The 21951-nt window shown below is 35.1% G+C and overlaps 1 protein-coding gene across 1 annotated transcript in view; it reads right to left on the reverse strand.

The window, feature by feature from the left end:
* Positions 1-316: 316 nt before the first annotated feature.
* The window catches only part of LOC131047703 (exocyst complex component SEC3A), a 160303-nt gene continuing 138668 nt past the window's right edge, over positions 317-21951 (reverse strand). Inside the window, exons 20-25 of the mRNA XM_057981502.2 lie at positions 5661-5758; positions 5387-5495; positions 5037-5105; positions 1508-1573; positions 1232-1321; positions 317-899 (exon numbers count right to left, since the gene is read on the reverse strand). Coding sequence (XP_057837485.2) covers positions 786-899; positions 1232-1321; positions 1508-1573; positions 5037-5105; positions 5387-5495; positions 5661-5758 — 546 coding nt within the window. The 3' untranslated portion in view covers positions 317-785. The remainder of the gene's footprint in view (positions 900-1231; positions 1322-1507; positions 1574-5036; positions 5106-5386; positions 5496-5660; positions 5759-21951) is intronic.

Consider the following 21951-nt stretch of genomic DNA (forward strand, 5'->3'; position numbering starts at 1 on the left):
GATGTGTCAATTCTTTGACATAACCTTTTCATTAGGAAACGTACCCAGGTAATAAGATATCAGCAAAATAAGAATTTACAAAATAGAAAAACAGCATATCTACAAAATAACATGCAAGAATGTAACGTCCTTACATTTATAAATAATGGAAATTGACGGTGCTCCATGTACTAAATCCAAGTGAAATGTCCATGGGATACTCGAAATATGGGGGTTTTGCTAATAGATGAACGCTTTAACCCATAAAAATATTTGTTAGTGACAGACTTCAATTTTATGGTCATTCAGTTTTATGTTCTCCATTATGAAATATGTAGATCACACAATGTTTGTATGCAATATATTTATATTAGTGGAAAAGAACTCTCATACTGTAAGATATTATGTTCCATACAATTCTTGCAAAAATAATAAATATACATTCAGAAATGAAAATACATCTCTGTTTGTACATCAATTTCTAAGGCTAATAGAAACTAAGGTCATCTGCTATATCTTCAATTCTACAACTATTGGACATAATGTAACTCGATACTACTCTCATCAAGAAACCTCGAAGTTACAAACATGCACACATTGGACTGTTCTTTCATATGTCCAAATAATGGCCGATTAGACTATACAAAGAAGAATTGCAATGGTGCATTTTTCAAAGATGAATTGCACTTGAGAATTATAATAACTAAAATCACATATAGATAAAATCAAACCCTACTTTAAAGTAGGAAAGAATCAATGAAGAATAAATAAATTGAAACTCGTAAATTTACAGATTATATAGATAATTAGATTGTGTTAAATAGGTCTTTCATCTCTGCAAATGTTGGACTCAATGTTTCATTGGGATAACACTTTGCAATCATCCCTTCAAAACTTTCATACTTGTCAAGAAAATCTGCCTGTGATAATAAAACAAACAGACAACATGAGGTGCAGAGAATTTCAGGCAGGCTATATACACTGAAGGACTACTAAGTATGATACTCCGAAATTTCAAAAATGGTATATTTGCTCAACTTGAGAAACTTGGAAGACAAATACCATCTCAACAATTAACCAGGATGAAAATTGTTAAGTGTGCGGTGGATTATTTGATAAAAACATGAAATATACTAATAACTGAAGTTAGCAGTGTAAAGGAAAAGAAATTGCATATCAGCCTACTTCAATTAACACTGTTCTTGAAAACACAAACACCAAGATTTTGTATGAGCGAGCTTCCATTGTGTACCTTGCATTTGTCCCACAATGAAGGAAGCAGCTCCTCTGAGGTCAAATTCTTTTGCATCCTTTTATACATTGCTTGAAGAGACTTTTCCACCTTAAGTAGCACCCAAATCAATAGTTCAACAAATAGCAAATGGAATATTGAGAACTGGTTGAAACATCTTGAAGGCCAGAAGGTTGGAAACATTAACCAAGATGTGAAGAACAATTATCCATTAAATGTAATGTTTATTGTTTATACCACTCCAATACATCCAACATATGGAAAAATAGGACTTACCCCAGAAAGGCTAGATTTTAAAGTTTTTCGGAGATCCATTTTGGACAGTCCGAGTTGAAATGGTACCTGGGAATACATGATAGATTATACCCATATATTATTTTTTTCCTTATTAGTCTAGAAGAGAAAGCAGACTTCTTTACACATTGCTTGATCACAAAACGTTGTTACCCAAAAAATATTATTATAGTACAATGAAAAGCAATGCCAAAACAGTGCAAAAACTTAAATGAACAGAACCAAATTTTAAAAAAAAATATTAAAAGAAACTTTTAAAAAGAAAACGTACAATTTCAATGGCAAATATTGTCCTCAAGTACAAACATATGTGATGTTCTTGAATATGATGTCATGTAGAGAGATAATTTTGTTTGTATCTACATCATTATTCATATGATGTGGACAATTCAAATGCATGGATGAAATATATTCACATTATTTATAATTAGCCAATAACAATCAAATACTTATACATACTTAAATATAAATAAATAATAGTTAGTTAATTAGCCAATCTATCCACTCATAGGATCACTATCAGATTTCATAGAAATTTCTACCATTCATCTGGCATAATTGTCGTTCAAGAATGATTATGATGATTCCCAATATAAGTTGTTGAAGATGAGTGTCAAATGATTACGGTGCAATACATTTTATAATATATGTTATAGCATGATTCTCAAAGTTTAAATGCTTTCTCAATCAAAAAATGAATGATGCTAAAGATAGAAACATCAAGAAAAACAACAGTGTCACCCACACTGATTCAATTAGCAAATTCAAGAAGCATTTGTTGTTTGCTAGATTTTGTGTGTTTGTGGAGAAAAACAAGGTGCTTCCTACATGTATTACCTTACCTTCCAATTATGGCAATTGGGTGCAGCAGATTAAATTTGAAGACTCTTCAGTTATTTTCATTGTTGCTGTAAAGTGGGGCATTTTGTGTTTGTGGAGAAAAACAAGGTGCTTCCTACGTGTATTACCTTATCTTCCAATTATGGCAATTGGGTGCAGCAGATTGAATTTGAAGACTCTTCAGTTATTTTCATTGTTGCTGTAAAGCGGGCCATGTTACTGCTAGTTGCTCAAGCAACAAGCAATACAATTTTGTTTGGACACCTACTACTATTGAGGAGTCCAATACAAACATCGAGGCGCAAAAGGAAGATAATAGGGGGAAATCTCCTAAAGAATTATATGATGATGGATACCTCTTTCAAGGCTTCGGGGTTGGATTAGGAATTGTCTATCGTCTTATGAGGGATCTGCCTATCGTCTTATGAGGGATACCTCTTTCAAGGCTTTGGGGTTGAATGTGCAGTTTGGTGGTGGCTTGTATGAAGAAGAAGATTGGGAAAGTCATATTCAGGTCTTGATGCTTGTCTAACTGTAGGTCAGATCAAGGGAAGTTATGATATGAAAGGTTCTTTTGTTTAAGTCGTAAATCCATCCAAGTGAATGAAAAGTGACAAAGTATTGTTCATCTGGGCTAAAGTTAAAAGAATGCCCAAGCAGTGTATTGGGCAAACCTCAAGTGGCAAAGACATGTCAAATGCATGCCTTAGCAGTCAAACCATCTTTGAGGGACCGAATGACATAATGGTGCATCTTGAAAACAGATGGCATGTTGCAAGTAACAAACATGCACAAAAAAGGTGCTTGGATTGAGTGTTAAGTGGCATGAGCCTTCCATGGGCACCCTGACGTGGATTTGGTTCATTTGGGCAAAGAGAGTGAAAATGATGTGCACCTAATTTGTGATACTAGCCTTGAAATGACAGACACTTAAAAGGGAGAGTGTGACAAACGGAGGTTAGATGGCATGTGCAGAAAAAATAGGTACTTAAGAGTAGAGTTTTCAAGTGGAAAATATAGGTTTAAGAGGTGCCTAGAACATCCCTTTCATCCTTTAATTGACAAAGGCAGAGGAAAAATGTTTGATATTCCCCTGTTTGACTAAACAGTGACTAAGGGCTCGAAAACAAGAAACAGCTTCATGATCCTTGTTGGAGGGACGAAAAGACAAGGACTAGGTGCTAAACGATGGCTTCAATAATAAGAAGAATTAATTCGATTTAGCAAACATACCCATGTACATCCAAAGGGCAATTTAAACATTATTATATCTTCACTAGCGCATGAATAATACACCATCAAACCCTCCAAGGGAATAATAATATCATCGACCCAGGGGATGGCAATCTAATATTATGATCATGAATGTTTAATTATCTAAAACAAAATACAAGAGGACGTGACTGATACAAGAGGTATCACTGTAATAGCCCGTTCAATCTTTAAAGCAAATCAAGCAAGGAACATAGTATCGTCCAAAGGCATGGCAAGACAAGGACATCTCTCACAATTAATTAGTTAGTAATAAATACATTGCTGTCCAAGAAGAGAATAAACAGATTGATCAAGGCATAAGGACATCTCACACTATCGCTGCCCAAGGAAGGAACTACTAAGATCTGAAACTAATCAACTATCTAATGGCATTGTTAGTAACAAGGAGTAGGCAGTATTTGGCATATAACTAATTCAGTTGTTTGCATGGGTTATGGATATTGAGACACAACTTCTCACATCATGCCCCTTCATTGTATATTAAAGGAGGATCACGGATTCATCACAAAGCATGCAGTTTTATTTTTATATATTCAATTCAGATCTGAAGCTCTCTATAAGAGCCATTAAACAGCCAAGGAAGAGGTGGTGTTCACCCACCCCATTTGCAAGGCTAAGATGCACAAGTATAAAGATATTATTCAGGCAGAGCATCAAGAAGACATTGCACGTGTATAAGGTTATTATGCAGGGAAGGTGATCAGATAGAGGCAATTGTCTCTTATATACATACTTTGAGGCCAGTTTCTAAAATACGCAGCAAATCACAACCAACTTTCAGGTCATTACATGGGGCTGCGTTATTAAAGCCATCAGAAACTATTTGCTACTTCCATTATTTGGAGACATATGGTCCATAGGAAATGGATCTTTCAAAGGTAATCCTAACAGTCTTGCTGGGTTTATGAACTAAGATGCTTTGAATTCAAAATTAAAAAGCCCAAGAAAAGTTCACAAAATAGCATTCCACGAGACCTAGCATTTCAAATTGGAAATTGAACAAGCAAACTTGACAAATCATATTTAATCATAGATTAATATATGATAAAATATGTAAAATAATTTAGCTTAATACATATTACTTCAACAAAAAATATATTCATAAACGATTAAATATGTAAAACGGTTATAGCTTAATATATGTCACATGTTTTAATAAAGTGAACTATAGGTTAACAAAATTGTATAATAACAACAAATATTAACTTCAATTCAATCAAATAAACATGACACTAATGTGACAAAACCATGCCAAAATGCTCCAAACATTATAGAAATTCCAAGCCAAAATTGCATAAAGATTTAAGAGTATAGCAGAAACTTAATTCAATTTTTCACCAGTTATTAATGGAATCACAAAAGGACACATTTTAGTCCTTGGGGTCAATCCACATACCTCTTCTGGTGTAATTGTGTACATCAAATTCTCAACTTTCTGAGCAAACTGAAATAGCTTTTCAAATTGCTGTCATGATGAATGTGCACATAGGATAAGCCAAATGAGTCAAGACAGTGTAAATCAGGTGCATGCTAGTAGATATTTTAAAAAAACCCAAGAAACGGAAATACCTTTTAAGAAACAAACAAAGAAAATCCCCCTCTTGTGATAAACAAAGATCTTTATAACATACATGGTAAAATGGAAGTCACTGTGTTTCACCTATAAGTATAGTAAACAAAATCCATGTGTGTTGCTTATGTTTTTGTTGATCATGTTGTATTCCCCACTAAGATGAGTAAGCTTACATAATTTATGATAGAATTGATATATCGAGTGCATGCTTGCTCGTATGCTTCACTTGCTTGATGGTAGAACTTTGCTAGTGTGGGAACCATATTTGCCTGCTCATAAAGGCTAGAAAATAAAAGATAACATCAATATCAGCCAAAGGAACGAAACATTATTACAGCTCAAACAGCTCCTATTGCACAATATTGTGAGCACAAAAATACAGACAAATCTTGACAAAAAGAGGGAACATGTGAACATAGAAATATATAGCTGAAAAAGAATGAAAACCTATTTTGAAATGCTGCATAATTTTCAAGGAGGACAATATCTGCATGCTTGGGGTCAATTTGTGCTATGCGCTCCAAAGTTGTAAACATGGTCCCAACCTGTTTCAAAGCATGGTGAGGTATTTCTAAAATCAAATTATTTGAAAAGAAACTGTATGCAAATAAATATTCGACAGTTGAAGATCCATAAACTAGGTGGCTATTCCGCTCCTTTCATTAGCAACATTAATTTTAACTTAAAGTGCTCCAATCAAAGGACTGATAAACTTATTACTCTGGAATTAGAACTTACATACAAAAATCTAGTCTATGGAAAATAATTAACAGTAAATGAGAGTAAAAATGCCCTGAAAATGATGCATGACACAAGAATTGGCTTGGACAAACACAAATTGGGTGAAAATTCCCTAAGAAATTAATCAAATCCCCTCAAACCACTATCTCCAATTGTTGATTACAAGACTTAATACCTTGTTTAGGCCTTCATGGACATCTTAAAACATGAACTGGAATCAAAACTCCTACAACAGAAAAAGCCCCAACTCTCAGACCATTCAACTGCATGAATACTCCTACAAAACTCTCAAGACTGATCTCAAATGTTTAATTACGGTCCAATAACATGAAAAGAACCCCTTCTACAAATTACAAAAGTTTGTTTTAGCTTCTTCGGTTACAACACAGACATCTCCAAAAGATCCAAAGATTCAAAGAGATGCCAACCCCCCAACTTTTTTCCATTGCTTGTGTTTCTCAGTACATGCAAAATGTGTGCCCAACTCTGCTGTTCTCGGCTGCTGCCTATGATTTTTTACTACATGTAATGTGTTCAACCACAGTTGAATATGTTTCTTGCAAACTATCTAATGCTGACAGATTCAAGCACCGTAAAACCTATCAAGGCAATTTGAAACACTTGGGAAGTCCCCCCTAGGTTTCCAGATCATCCAGATGGTTCCCTTCAATTATTCAACCTACTATGTTCTAAGCTGACATTTATCTTATTTGTTCCAAAATGAGTCCTGTTTTTATGAGTAGTCCATTTGGAAGGCTCTAGGAAGTGAGTTAATGAGATTGCTAGTACTTCAAAGTTCAAACAAACATAGTTTGATCAATATCAAACATTGCAGTACCGAAACAAAAAAAATGTCATTAAAAATCATGCATAGCATATGATCTGGATCGAAGCTATTATAGCTAGACAGCACAAGTTCATAACACAAAACAAGAAATCATGTGTTATGTATCTTTCCTAGCCTTGCGTCTTCAACCTATGAGATTTTAGACTAACTTCTTTTCTCTCTAGTTGAAGGCCCAAAATTTTCATCACCATTATATTAATAAATGAAGGGAATTCAATATTGAATGGCTATATGTTGGTGTCAACTTTGTGGATATAAGTATTGATCCATAAGGATCTCTACAAAACAATGAAACATTACACGATGAAATCATCTCAGAATTTACAGGTGTAGAAATGCACCCCAGGAACAAGAAATACAAAACCACCTGTTTTAACAAGTCACAACTTTGAAGCCTAGTTCCCTAGAGGGGTAGTTACAAAATTGGCATGGCAGTTATAAAACCACTGATCTGCACAATGGGGCAGTTTTGTCAGGATAGAAATAAGAATGTGAAGAAAACAATTTCATAATTGCTCTTCCAATTCTTACTCTATAATACAGAAGACTTGGCAGCACTTATTTAAGGACTAGAGGACGTTAAATTGGACTGCCAGACACATTCAAATCCTGCAGCAGGTACGATACGTATACCTCGTTTGTAGCATAGTTTGGTACCTCCAGTATGGAATACGGGATGGTCCCATATTACTATAAGCCATCTGTAGACACAATAGCAGATTGCCTGGTATCATGGACTATAAAAGGATCCATTTCCATTCCATCGCAAACACACCATCAATTGGTAGAATGAGAACAATCTACCAAACATGATACACAAAGTGAGATTGCAATGCATAAGAAAGTATTTACTAGGAAGAATGCACAAGTCAAATGGTTGAAGCATTTAAAGCCAAAGGGCAATAGGAAGATTAAAATGCAAAGGCTTTCTCACATGGATAATTGGTTTCACTTCCAAACGAATGCTCGAAAGATTATTGCAATATTCCACCAAGTTTCGGAATAGGGGGATGGGTTTTAGGGATGAGGGGACCAAGGGGCTAAGTTTGGGGATGGCAGGGGGACGGCGGCATCGAAAATATCATAAAGATGATTACAATGAGTAGCATGGTATCAAAATAAGTACAAAATGTCAAAATGTAGTGGAGAGAGGCTTCTAATCAATGTAATCATCCCCAAACTCCTCATCACTAGAATTCCTGGACTCCTCATGGTCAAGCTCCACCAAACTAACACCAACCAGCCCTACATATGAAGTCGTAGCATCCTCATCAATTTGTGTTGGATCCTCTAGCTCGACATCCCATCATGTTGTTGGACTCTCTTTGTACACACGTCTTGTGATCAATGAGATGTAAAGCACTATGTACAGTCACAAAATTCTCTACTCTCCCAAAGATAAGTCTATTCCTCTTAACAAAGTGGATGAAGCTATAGGTAGACCAGTTTCCTCACAGCTATGCACACGTGTTGCATATGTCACTACTTGGACCTATGGCCCAACCTCCTCAATAGCTTCCTTGAGGACCTCAAACTGAATATCAGCATCTTTCCGATGCCATGTACAATCAATTGCCTTAAGAAAGTATGGATCCTCAACACATTAACCATGATACTGATGAGTGGATGATGGCTAATGTTCGTCCACCCATCCATGACTATGCTACATCCAGTCTGCACCCAACATTCCTTCATCTTCTCCATCAAAAGATTGATCTTGGAATAGTCCTTATCTAAGATCATGGTCCTCAATTTGGTCTCACCTAGTGGTACATATGATGGTCCTCCCCTTGCCAACATTGATATCATCTCCTCATAATAGGAAGATTGAGCTACATGAAATGGGATGCCATTGGCAAAGAAGAACTTGCCAATGGCATTGTCTATCTCATCTTTCCGTTGCACATTAAACAATTCAAATATGGGGCTACTTTGCAACTTGTGTTTCCCCTTAACCTTTCTTACACGGGCCATGACACTATAAATGGAAGAAGCTCCTAACAACACTCCTGCTCTCATCTGCAAAGTATGACTAGAAGTATGTGGTTGGCTTTGTTGAGCCTGTGTTCTATGATACAAAGTAGTAGGCATTGCAATTGTAGTGTCATTAGGAACAACCCAAAGCTTGTTGATCTCAACTCTATATTTGATGTTTGCCCCTTTTTTTAAAAAGTACATATGCCCATACCTTTTCCTTCAATAAAAAGGAGATGTGCATTAACTCCAGTAATACTACCAAACCATTCTAGACAACAAAAGTTGCATTTCCACTTTCTTGTGCCACCACCTGTCTCCGACGTGCCTCGTATTTTTGTTGCAAAATGTTTTAGAGGAGACTTACTATCAAAAGGAACCTTAGCATACTTTTCTAGGATTGCGAATGGGCACTCTACACTAGCTGTTGCACTTGCCATGGAACTAATTTGGGCTTTAGGATAAGCCCCATGGCCACCCCCCCAGCCTCAAGTTCATATTCTGATTCAGTTTCACTATCAGAATAAACCTCTATCTCATCCTCACTCATGTCATGAGAGCTCATTGTGACACTGCAATTCACAATATAAATTCTATAAGTGCCTAGTTTCAGCCTAATTTAACAAAATTGAAAATAAAATTTAAAATTTGATGTTGAATGTTGATGTCAAAATGAAAAATGAACAATGTTACATTGAAATGATGTATGAATATGCATTTGCAGGCGTGCAATAAAATGAACAATGTTACATTGAAATGAAAGTATGAATATGCATTTGCAGTCTTGCAATATGCATTTGCAGATGGTTGCAAGCCTGCAAATGCATATTCATACATTCATTTGAATGTAACATTGTTCATTTTTTATTTTGACATCAAGATTCAACATCAAATTAGATTTTGAAAATGGAACTTACAAAAAACAACAAAAAAATTTGAAAAAAATAAAATAAAAACAAACACTAAAACCTACCTTGTGCTTGAAAAACCTCTCCAAGTTGGTGTAAAATCCTCATCCTCTTCTTCTTCTTGCTCCTTGTCACCCCTCTTGCACTTACAAAAACCCAATCTCGTTCCTTGAGCCATGTAGAAACTTTGATGATGCCCCAGAGATTTGTGTATAACCATATCTATCGATCTTTAATAAGGATTGGTTCAACCATGACAAAATTATGCGAAAAGAAGCTTGAGGATCTCCAAGCATCACTAAAGGAGGTGCTAGAAGATAATAGAGCACTTTGGAAGCAAGTGTATCACTTGGAAGAGAGAAACAAAGAGTTGCATGCTAGAAGGGAGAAGCAAGGAGAATTCTAATTAGAATCCTTGAGTAATTGCAACAAGAGTTGATGGTAAAAGATGAATTATTGTCAAAGCTCCAACACAAAGGAGAAGGAAACAAAGAAGAGTCTATAAAGGGAAGTCAGGTACCCTCTACGCCAAAGGAACAAAAACTTAATAAGGCATACAATGGAAGCACTTGTGACCATGTTTTCTTTCAAAAGATTAATTATGATAAATCAATCTGCAAGTCTGAAGAGCATAACAACAGTATAGCTACAAATTGCTAACACAAATGGGTTATGTAGGAATAGTTCTTGGCAAGGCAAGTCAAAGATACTCTAACACATGATAGTTGAGGCAAAAATTCAATATAAGGAACTTGGGTATAAGAGCATGGAGATTGGTTAATGCTCATAGGAGTCTACATCATGCGTTGATCCAGATCAAGACTAGGGTGTCTTATCAAACCATTCAATCATGCAGCACACACAAACTTTTACAAAATAACTTTCACTTGATGAAGGGTATTCCCTCTCAAACACTCATTCGAACTATAGGGTACTCCCCCACAACATGTTCACAAACAACAACATACAACTACATAAGCTGAACAAAAAGAAAATCCTATTAATCTCCAAGCAAATGAATACAATTCTAACATTACATACCAGCAAGGGTCTCAAAACCTCATCTACAGCAGCAAGGGCTGTCATACATCAACTGTACAAACATAAATGTCTAGATTCAGACTACAAAGAAAAACAATGCAACTTCACTGCTACTTGGAGCTATTAAACTTCAAATCAATTGAACAAGTTGATGTAGAATCTAATTTTCTTCAACTCGCAACTTTCACACACCTGCAACACACTTCAATCTATTGTTCATTTCTGTAGTAGACATGTCCTTGGCTGCATGCTTCCATTCTATGCTTCTCTTCACCTTCACTCCATTTTGCCAAGTACCAAATGAGCTATTTTTCCATATTTTCATCTTGAATATGATTCCAAAAATTGAAAATGATGTAACTCCCATTTCAGACACCACATTTGAAGCTTCAATAGTATTCTATGAAAATACCATGCCCAGTTTGAATTAAAATTAAATTATTAATTTGAAATTGTATTTATCACCAGTTATGGTGCCTAGATGCTTCTAGGAAGTTTTCCTTTCAATCTCCACACCTTATTTAGCCATTATGCATTAAAATTATTCTTGGTACTACTTGGCATCTGCATGAAAGAAATTAATTGATTTTCTATCTACTGTTGGTTTAAGAAAATCCACACACAAGGCATCTAATTTGAGCGCTCCTCCATAACTCCAGCTAATACCTTCATAAGTGTGTTTCAAATTCAAATTTTATGTCCATCAATTTCCAGCACCCCATATGTACAGAAATATTTAAAGTAAAATATGACACTAAATTCACACAGTAATTGTAATTCAGCTTCTAGTACTATCAGAAACAATTAAACTATAAAACAGACAATAAAAATTATTCATTGGACTTGCAAAACAACTTATTGAAAACAAAGCACTAGAAGTTTATTTGGTTGTGTTGTCTCAATTTTTGAATTTTCAAAAAATGACAACCCTTCCAAATTTTTACTCTGAATTCATAGTATTCTTCTCTAAAGCACGTTTTACGAGGTTTAAAACTCGTATTTGTTAATGTCAAATCATTAGTGGGTGTGTTTGTCATCTTTGTCCAAGTTTTTGTTGGCCTTTGTTTTCATTTTCGTATCTTTTTATTCAAAAACGTGTTTTGAGTCCCTCTCTGCAAGTAGGGACTTTTTATTCAAATTACAAGTCAATTGTCTTTAATTGTAATTGGGTCTTAGAAACCCGATTACAAGTTAACTTGTTTTTATGTAAAGCATTTATGCACTTGCAGTTGGGTTCCTAAGACCTGATTACAAGTAAAGTTCGCTTTACAAGGAAACTAAATCACTTGCAAATTATCTTCCCAAACCCAATTCCAAGCTAGCAGCTTGTTTTCCTTGACAAATTACATGAGTTTTGTTATTCTCTATTTGAGATTGGATCTCTAGACCTGCATTGCAGGTACCTATAATTGCAACTCCACATGTAGGTCGGGTCTTAAGACCCGACATGCATACTCTCATTCCCATATCTTTCCTTTGCAAGATCAATCCTTGCAATCGGGTCTTTAGGACCTGACTACAAGGAGACACACTTTGTTCACTTGCAATCGAGCCCTAGAGACCTGATTGCAAGGGGTCTTTAATGCATGTAAAGACAATAAGCAAAAGCTAGTGCTTTCATATGTTGATGACAATAGTGGTGTAAAATGAAAAGAATACATTGTCATATGCACAAAGAGGGTCAAAATATCATGAACCATGAAGCAAAGAACAGTGGCCAAGTCAAGTCCTATCTAAAATCAGGGATTACAGATCTAGTTTCACCATTGGGAATATTTTCTTTCCTTTACTAAATGTGGAGGTCAATGCCATGATAAGAGAGAACTTGACAAATGAAGGGGTAATGAGTAGAGGAATGCATTGTTACAATGCATTATAGCAGCACTATGTGGTAAAAAGCAGTGACTTTCACTGTCACAGTGACCAACAAATGTTAATTATCTTCAAGTTTAGTGATTGATCTTTATGAGGTCACTGGCATTACCATTCATGGTCAAATGATACAAGTCAATGTTACTAGACAAATACCCTCACGATCTTGAATACTTCAAGTACCAGCAACACGAAGACCTCTTAGACAAAGAATGATGTAAATAGAGTCGTGTCTCAAACACTAAGATTAGTTTCAATTATGCATTTGTAATTTCCCTTTGACAAATTACATGTAATCCCAAAAATTGTAATTGCAAGTAGTCACATTACTTGTATTCTTGTAACTTGTAATTACATGTAAACAAATTACAAGTCGAAGGACAATAGGACTATAATTTGGAATAAGTCATGGTTAGTTGTGCAATAAGTTTTAGTTAGTTGGACTTCTCCCACTTTTTGGCAAGCAAGAAAAACTCTGCAGAAATTTACAGCAATAAAAACTTTGTGTTTTATACTTGTCAATTTGACTCTCAGGCAATATAAAGAGAACATTTGATTTTTCGGACTTTGTCTTGATACTTTGTTCATATATTCATTGTGTTCTTATGTCAAAGTGATATATTTTTCTGCATGTACTTGAAATTCTAGTAAGGTTGTTGGTGTTGTCCTCATTTTTGGATTTTCAAAAATGTGACAACCCCTACAAATTTTTTCTTAAAATGTGTCATTTTTGTCTCTAAGACACGTTTTACGATGTGTAAAACTCACATTTGTTAGTGTCAAATCATCAAAGGTTGTCTTTGCCATCGTTGTCCAAGTTTTGGTGAGTTTTGGCCTTCATTTTCCTAGCTTTCTGTGCAATTTCGGGTTTCAAAGAAGTCACTGTAGGTTGGAGATTTTACTCTACGGCACACTTTTTGAGGCAAAATTCTTGCTTCTTTCTGAACCACACTGATCTTCGGTTCATCCTTGATCCACGTTTCAAATTTGATTGCGTTCCGAGTTCGTTTGCTTGGTCTTTTCTTCAAAATCGGGTTTTTTCCTCTAGACTGCGAGTGGGAAATTTTTCTTCTTTTGCAAGTAAAGAGATCCTTGTGTTTTTAAGTTGTAGGGGTTTTTTCAAGCAGTTACAAGTGAAAGTTTATAAAAGATGTGTAACTTGTAATTTTCTTTTTCTTTTCCATTTTCCCTTTTTGTCTTTTAAGTTGTTTTGTACGAACTTTTTGGTCAAACTAAAAGTGAGTTTAAAAATACAAGTTTATGAGAACTTGTAAGTTCTCTTAAAAGTTCCTACTTTCTTTGTTTTTAAACCTGTAATAGGGCTTTTAAAACCCAATTTCAAGTGTTTCAGTGCTTTTATAGTGTTGTATGTGTTTTTGCTTCTCTAAAACCCGATTTTGGAAGATTGAAGGAAAGAGGGTTTTTAATAAACTTGTAATAGGGATTTTCTAACCCGATTGCATCTCGTTTTTGCTCCAAGTTCTTGTGCCCATTGCTTGTGGTCTGATTCAAGAAACCCGACCACGTTTTTTCCTTCAAGGGCAGCGATTTGTGTTGGTTTGTAGCTTGAATCTTGTGGTGCTTTGCAACTAAAATCAGATTCTTATGGGAGTGGCGCCTTGAAAACATGCCAACGTGGGGATTTTCTGCTCCTATTTGTGCTTTTTTGGCTCCCCACATTTTTAGCACTTTGACCACGTATTTCGCCTTTGTGTGATGCATTTTGCATCCAACCTTCAATGTGAAGTGTTTGGCGCCAAATGGGATTCTTCTTCCTTGCCGTTTCTCATGCTTTAGAGCTCAGACATGGAGGCTCCATTTTCTTCTTATAAAGCATTTTGATTCTTCCCAAGCTCATTTGTTTTGGTCTAGGGCATTTTGATCAAGCAAGCTTTTGAGTTTTATAAATCTGATTACAAGTTGAAGTTTTTCCCATTTTCCAAGTTGCCAAGATGAAAATGTTCCTCTCCATATTTATCCATGATCATCCAAGTTTGCCATCACTGGTCAAAATCATTCTTTCCATCATTTCCCACATATCAAAATCCCTATTCCCACCATTGCATTCGTTCGTCACACCTTCATTCATTTTTCGCATTATGAGTCTACCTGCAATCGGAATTTTAAATCCCGATTGCAGTTGTGTCTTCACAAGAATTTTTCCCCATTTTCATACTTGCAGTCAACCTTCTAGAACCCGAAGTTGGTTCAAAATGCACTCAAAAACTGCAGTTGTGTCTTCACAAGAATTTTTCCCCATTTTCATACTTGCAGTCAACCTTCTAGAACCCGAAGTTGGTTCAAAATGCACTCAAAAACACTTGAAAATGAGTCTTAAAGGTCCAATTACAAGTGCAAACTTGTAGTTACCCATTACACATATGAAGTTGCATGTTTGTTCTCCACAATTGCAAGTCAATGCTCTTGTTTTTCCACACATGTAATGCAATCCTCAAAACCCAAAATTCACTTGTGAGCCCATTTTTGCATCAATTTATCCCTTCCCTTGTCAGTCTTGTTTGCACACACGATCTATCAAACCAACAAATCAAGGCATGGGTATTGTTTTATAACAATATCATCTTGAATAAGGTGTTATGGGTTCTTCATCAGTGAACAAAAGAAGAGATAAAATAGCAATTCATGGATGCAAATTATAGAATGCTTTCAAGACAGAGATGATCATACCATGAAAAGAGGAAGGCAGCCCTTTCCCTCTTAAAGAAATAGTACTACCCCAAGCATATGAAAGGTTGAAGTTCGTTGGTTAAAGACGCAAAGACTATCAAGGGTGCAAGTTCTTGTCCCAGTTCAAGATGTCATTTACCTCGATCACAGAGTGTCTTGTAGCAGCATGAAGATTTTCAAAACAGAGGATGATGTAGTTAGAGTCGTGTCTTCGAACACATAGAATAGTTTCAATTGTGTATTTGTAATTTTGTTTTGAAAAATTACATGTAAAAACAAAAATTGTAATTGTGTCACTTTTACTTGCATTTTTGTAAAATGTAATTACATTAAGGTAACTACAAGTTGAGTTAGATTAAGACTATAGTTGGAATAAGTCATGGTGGTTGAGAGAATTTCTCAAGTTAGTTGGGATCCTCCCACCTTTTTCTCAAGGCTCCTCTCCTATTAATATTTGAGGGGGTCAATTGTAATCAATATCTTTTGGAAAGCAAGTAAACTCTACCAAAATTCACAACAAGAAAGACTTTGATCTTTTTATGTGTAAGTTGAAGTTGAAAGAAATAGAAGAAAATCATTCAAATATTTAGACTTTGTGTTGAATCTCTTGAGTTTTGTATTCATTATTGCACTTCTTGCATGTGATTCTTGAGAACTTAATCAAATTTGTTTTGCAGACTTTGTGCTGCAAATATTTGAAGTTAATATAGATTAAAATAGAGTTCTTATCAAGGAAAGTTGTATAACTTTGTGTCTACACTTGTTCTCTAAAGAAATTAGAGTAGAAATTGATTTGTGTTAAGAAACAACTGTGAGACTTTGAGTTCACACTAATTCTTGTTGTTTTGTGCTAAAGTGGCAATATACTTCAGACTTTGTGCTGTTGTACCTTGCACTTGTTTTTATTATCACAAAAGGGTAGATAGGATTTCAAATATTCAAAACTTGGGGTTTGATATCGTTTTCCCGTCCCAGAGGAAGTGACGGAAGTCTTTGTGCTTTCAGGAAACTCATTTCCTCTCTCTCATTTTACTTTATAAGTGTTGCTGATTATTCATTTACAATTGATGTTACTTTTCTGTGAAGAGAAAAGAATATGGTTTTTCTTGAAAGAAGAAGAAAGACTGTTGTATCACCCATATTAGATTAGTTTAGTTTTTAGATAGGGGGAGAACCTTCCCTAAATTAGGAGAGTATCATACTCACACATTGTGGCTGAAACCACAATTTTGCACATCTTCCCAGGTGTACAAAATTTTCAACCAACAGTTGGAAAGAGCTTTAATTTGTTGCAGACTTTGTGCTGCAAATAGTGAGGGTTAAATTAGTATAGTTGAGTGTTCATGATAGAAAGAAGCTACAAGACTTTGTGCTTGTAACTATTCTTGTTCATTATAGTTTAGAAGTGTATTATATTGACAGACTTTGAGCTGTTGTATGTTGTACCTTGTTACCGTAATAATCATCTTAGAAGGTTGATAGGACAGTAGATGAGTTGAAGACTTTGGGCTTCTGTTTCTATTTTCCCATCCCAGGGAAGCGACGGAAGACTTTGTGCTTATATGGAAACTTCGCTTCCTAATGTTAAACTTAGCATTTTCTAAAATTGTTAAAATTTCTTCAAAGTTTCTGAATTTGTTACTCTAAGTTGTAGTTTCTTTTCTAAAAAAAGTGAAAAGAATATCATCTTTCTGACAAAGAGAAAAGGATGTTGTCCCACCAAAATTAAATTAGTATTTATAGGTTATAATTAATCTATAATAGTTAGAAGAGGTAGGATAGGGGGAACCTCCCCTTAGAATTAGGAGAGTTTTTAACTCACACGTTGTGGCTGAAACCATTATTTTGCACGCCTTCCCAAGTGTACAAAATTTTCAACCAATAGGTTGATGCAAGATTGTCCTTGCAACCAAGATGCTCCCACATTGGACACCTGAGGTAAGAAAAAAATTGTGAGCTTGGGCTCATAAAATGGAGTTGGATGGTTGAACCACTTTGCCAAGTTGTAAACAACCTGCAACAAACTCCATCACTGCAATAGACTCTTCTAAATACTTCTTCCTTCTCTTCCAGCACTTAGCTTGGTCAATCCTCACCTTCATCCTAATGCATTTTCCTCTCTTCCTCTCTCTTATGGGATTCAACCCACCATAATCCAATCAAAATGCATCTTTCCACTCTATCTCATGTACACCATCCTCAACACCTGCATACAGATTTGTTCTAACAAAATCATAGAGATTAATATTTCCATCTTTGCATTCACCTCTTCTTCCATTTTCATCATCTCATCTACATACAACTAGTCATTATCTTCACCAAAATAAAAGATATTATTCATTGCCTCTCTTTGCACTTCTACACATCTTTGTTTCTCATTTCCCATCATTCTTGTACTCAAATTAGCATCATTTCAACATGAAAATTAAATAACTCTTGTATTACCTCTTCTTCTCTTTCCACTTTTTCATCCTTGTACTTTTCTCTATCTTCTTCTTTTGCACTTAGCTACTTCACGTCTTTGCTACAACTTCACTCTTATGTTATTTGGCCACAATTTCTTCTTCACAATCCTCTACTACAATTTCTTTCACTGCTTCATCTATGTCCTCCAAGGGACATGCTTCTACTGTAATCTTGTTTTGTTCTCCTCCATGTTGTTTTGCACACATAGGTTCACTTGCAAGCAAATCAGCATAAGAAAAATAATGGGAGTCAACCTTACCCATATTCTTCTCTTCTTCTTTCCATTAGTCTATTGCTATCCTTGTCTTCCTCATATCCTTCAAAATACTCTTCGTAGCCATGGATACTCTTTCTCTTCTTACAAGAACAGAAATTTCTAAAGCCTTTCCCAAGGAAAACCCCATACTCTTCTTCCTCGCTATCTCCATGTAATCTCACAATCAACAACAATCTCAAGTCCTCGAGCAAATCACCTCACATTTGGCAATTTGTTTACACACTCAAGAACTCCTACTCTTATACCAATTGATGCAAATCATGACTAGGGGGTCTTATCAAACCACCCCATCATGCAACACACACACACACTTTTACTTGATGAATGATACTCCCCCTCAAACACTCATTCAAACAGCAGAGTACTCTCCCACAACAGTTTCACAAACAACATACAACTACACAAGCTGAAAACAAAGAAACTACTACTAATCTTCAAGAAAATGAATACAATTCTAAAATTACAGACTAAAAGTAAGGCTACCATGCAAGCTGCAATTTATTACAGACCAACAGTAAGTCTACCATACGATTCTAAAATTACAGACCAACAGTAAGACCCCAATTTATCTAGTCTCATAACAGTAAGGCTACCTTGCAGTGCAAAGAATATTAGCAAATACGCTTACTGAAAACATTTGGATATCTATCCTCCCTTGGTTTCTATATGATAACTATAACTTTTGGCCAAAGCTGAGGTTTCCTCTGCAGGTTCAGGAATATTATTGGCAATTTCAAAGAATGCAGAATTATGCAACCCTTAACGGATCTATCGTTTGGACATGTGCATCAAGAGAGAAAATAGCAAGCTGATGCAAATTCCATGGATAGGACTTGCTTATTCCAACCATAATTGAAATAATTTTTTTAAATAATACAAACCCATTCTTATGTGTACCATCCTTGAAAAGGCTTTTATTTGATATTCATGTAGACTTATCCCACAGTGAACTTAACAAAATAACTCTGTTCTCGAGCAAAATCATTTGTAGCACAGGGAAATGCAAGAATGTTTTCAATGGCATTATCTAGCATAGGTATCAATCATATAATGGATTTAACAATATCTAGGTGATGTATGACTAATATTGACCTATGTGTACAAATTTCATATGTATTATAGAATCTCCTAACAAATTATAAAAGCAGATGGTAAGCTTGGGTATCTATCAGATGCGACAGAGACAAGATAAAATTATTATTTTGAAATTTCATGGTAGCTGACCTAGCATCAGACTTGATCAAATTTTCAAGCATTAACCAAACCAAATGTTTTTTTGGCTCTCTCCTCTAAGCTTAGAGTCAAAAGTCAAATTTTCTTTAGACCTATCATATCATAGAGAGTGCATGTGTGGTTGAGAGGACATCATAGGTATGAACATGGATGATTTCAATCCATGGAAAAGGAGTTCTACTTGAAAATAAATCATAACTTTTTTCCTTTCACTGAGATTTTAGACAGGATTAAATATGTCTTTTATGTCAAATCCTCTCAGTCTCTGTCACTGTGAAGTCAACAATTTGTTTTCGTAATTTTACATATTGTAGCATCAAATTTTATTTTAATTTTAATGTTTTCAGATTAGACTTTATGTTTTTTATTTTGAAAACTCTATCCTAGAGCGGATCAGACAGATTCTAGCTGAAAATCTGGATTAGACGGAGTCTGGTTTAATAATCGTGCACTTAAATCTTTACAGAGAATAAATTAAGCATAGATCTCCTTCTTCTGCACAAACATTAACGCTACCAAAATATTTGGAGAAAATTTTCATAACAGAGTAGACATCAATATCAGAAGATGTGTAATAACATGACCTAGGGATGTGTTGGTAGTGGTTTTGTGCACGTTCAACACAAAATAAAACACCCAGAGGTATCCTATTCTCTTTTGATCAAAATCTTCTATGTACTAAAAAGCTGAACTGTGTGATCACAAAGACGACTCCAAGGTTCTCAAATGCATACAAATAGTCTCACTTGGTTTGTTGTGATTTGCTGGTAATCTCAAGGAGGACTTACATAATTGTTCGAGGAGTTAATCAATCTAAGAATTCTGCTGATTCTCGACACTTCTAACTTTCTTTCTTTTTTCAGGAACGATTTTGCAATAAGCTCTTTCCAATCCTACTTCTACTAAGACTTTGGGAAAAAGGGAAAGAAAAAAGGTGAGGGTTTAGGAAGATAATTCTAATCCTAAGCTAATCCTATGAACTCTAGAGAAAAAAATTGCAAGTGGAATTTACAACAATTCTTGTTTCGCCAAATTCAACAACTACACAAGAACGGTGCTATCTTCTAAGCAATTCAAAAGATTTTCATATCACTTATATTCAACAACATATTGAACAATGAATATAGTAATAGAAGTTAAGTTTTCATTTACTTGTTTAGGCTAACTTTGCAAAATAATTGAAAATCATTCAATTATAGAAAGTATGAACACATCAACTCCACACTAAGCAATTTTATCATTCCTTCATTCAATGTATCAACTTGGAAATTAAGTCTATTATAATGAGAGCCAAGAAACCATGCTAAATTGCAAAAGTGAACAAAGATTCACTAAACTTCAATGAATTATGTCTATTAGTTAAGAAGTATCACTACAACAATTTCTCTGAAATCTCTCACTAACAAATGAAAAGAAGAGGGTTTATAATATTATATAGAGGGCTCATTACATTCCAATGGCTCAGATTGATTCTCGAGTCAATAGCCAAAATTTTACAATAAAGCCCTAATTAGGTTTTGTTACAACAAACTCCTTTTTGCCAATGAGAAAATTACAATATTTTGAATAACCAATGAGAAAATAGGAGTCATTCAATATTTTGCTTTAGTCTTGAATTGCTTTATTTGATGTAGGGATACCAGCATGTTGCAATAATTCGCAACCAGAATCACCTCTTTGAACTGACTCCTATTCTTGGATTTCCAAAGGAAATTCAAGATTGTTAGAACATTTTCTTCATCTTCATTATGTCTTGAACTTGTCACTCCTTGGTGTGGAATTTTTTGTGTTCACCATTATTCTGAAGTTTTCTTTATGTTTGAACTAATCCTCATCTTCACTTTAATATTGTGCTTCTTGAACAATCCTCCATATTGACAAGTTCTTTCTTTTGATTTTGGATTTTCAAAGGAAATCCAAGGTCAATGTAGAATTTTTCATCCTCGTATGACTTGATCTTCTTGAATGTCTACATGAAGTGTAAGTCCTCCTTCTCTGTTCCATTCATCCTTGGATTGCACCTTGAAGTGTGAATGTTGTCCTTCCATGCATTGTCGGATCATCTTTCCAACCGGTTCCTTTAAACTTGCACACCTTGAGATAGTCCTTTCTATGGTTGAGTCTTTCTAGTTCCTCCTCCCATATTCTTTGGTGTAGACATGGTACCTGTACGAAGCTTAAAGTTAAAGAATTTAAAAAAAAAAAAAAAAATTGAAATGTCAAGGATGGTAGATTGATTCCAGAATTCCTTAAGTTCTGATTTCGTTTATGAATTTTAGCCATTTTGACCTCCTAAAATCTGAATTTAAAACTATGAATACTCAAATCTTAACAAAATCTGGAAAATGGAGTTTTAAAACCTGATTTTCACCTTTCAATGAGGTCTGATTATAATTAAAACTTGAAGATATCAGACCACTATACTTCTGGAAATTAAATTTCAGACTCAAAATCTGGAGACAAAGGGGGAAGCTCTGCGATTTTGCCCTCAGAATATGATAACCAAGGCCTGAATATATGTCTGAACTGCTTTGCTTGTAAAAGATGAGAGCTTTGTTTGGTTGATCAGCCCTTCTCCTTCACTAGTCTGCTGTTGCAGGGTAAGCCTAGAGCAAAATCAAACTTGTGGAGTGAATGATTGTTGTTCCCTTCTTTTATAGAATTGTGAAGAAGTTTTTTTTCTTTGATTTT

This window comes from Cryptomeria japonica, chromosome 4, assembly GCF_030272615.1.
Source record: "Cryptomeria japonica chromosome 4, Sugi_1.0, whole genome shotgun sequence".
Taxonomy (NCBI): Eukaryota; Viridiplantae; Streptophyta; class Pinopsida; order Cupressales; family Cupressaceae; genus Cryptomeria; species Cryptomeria japonica.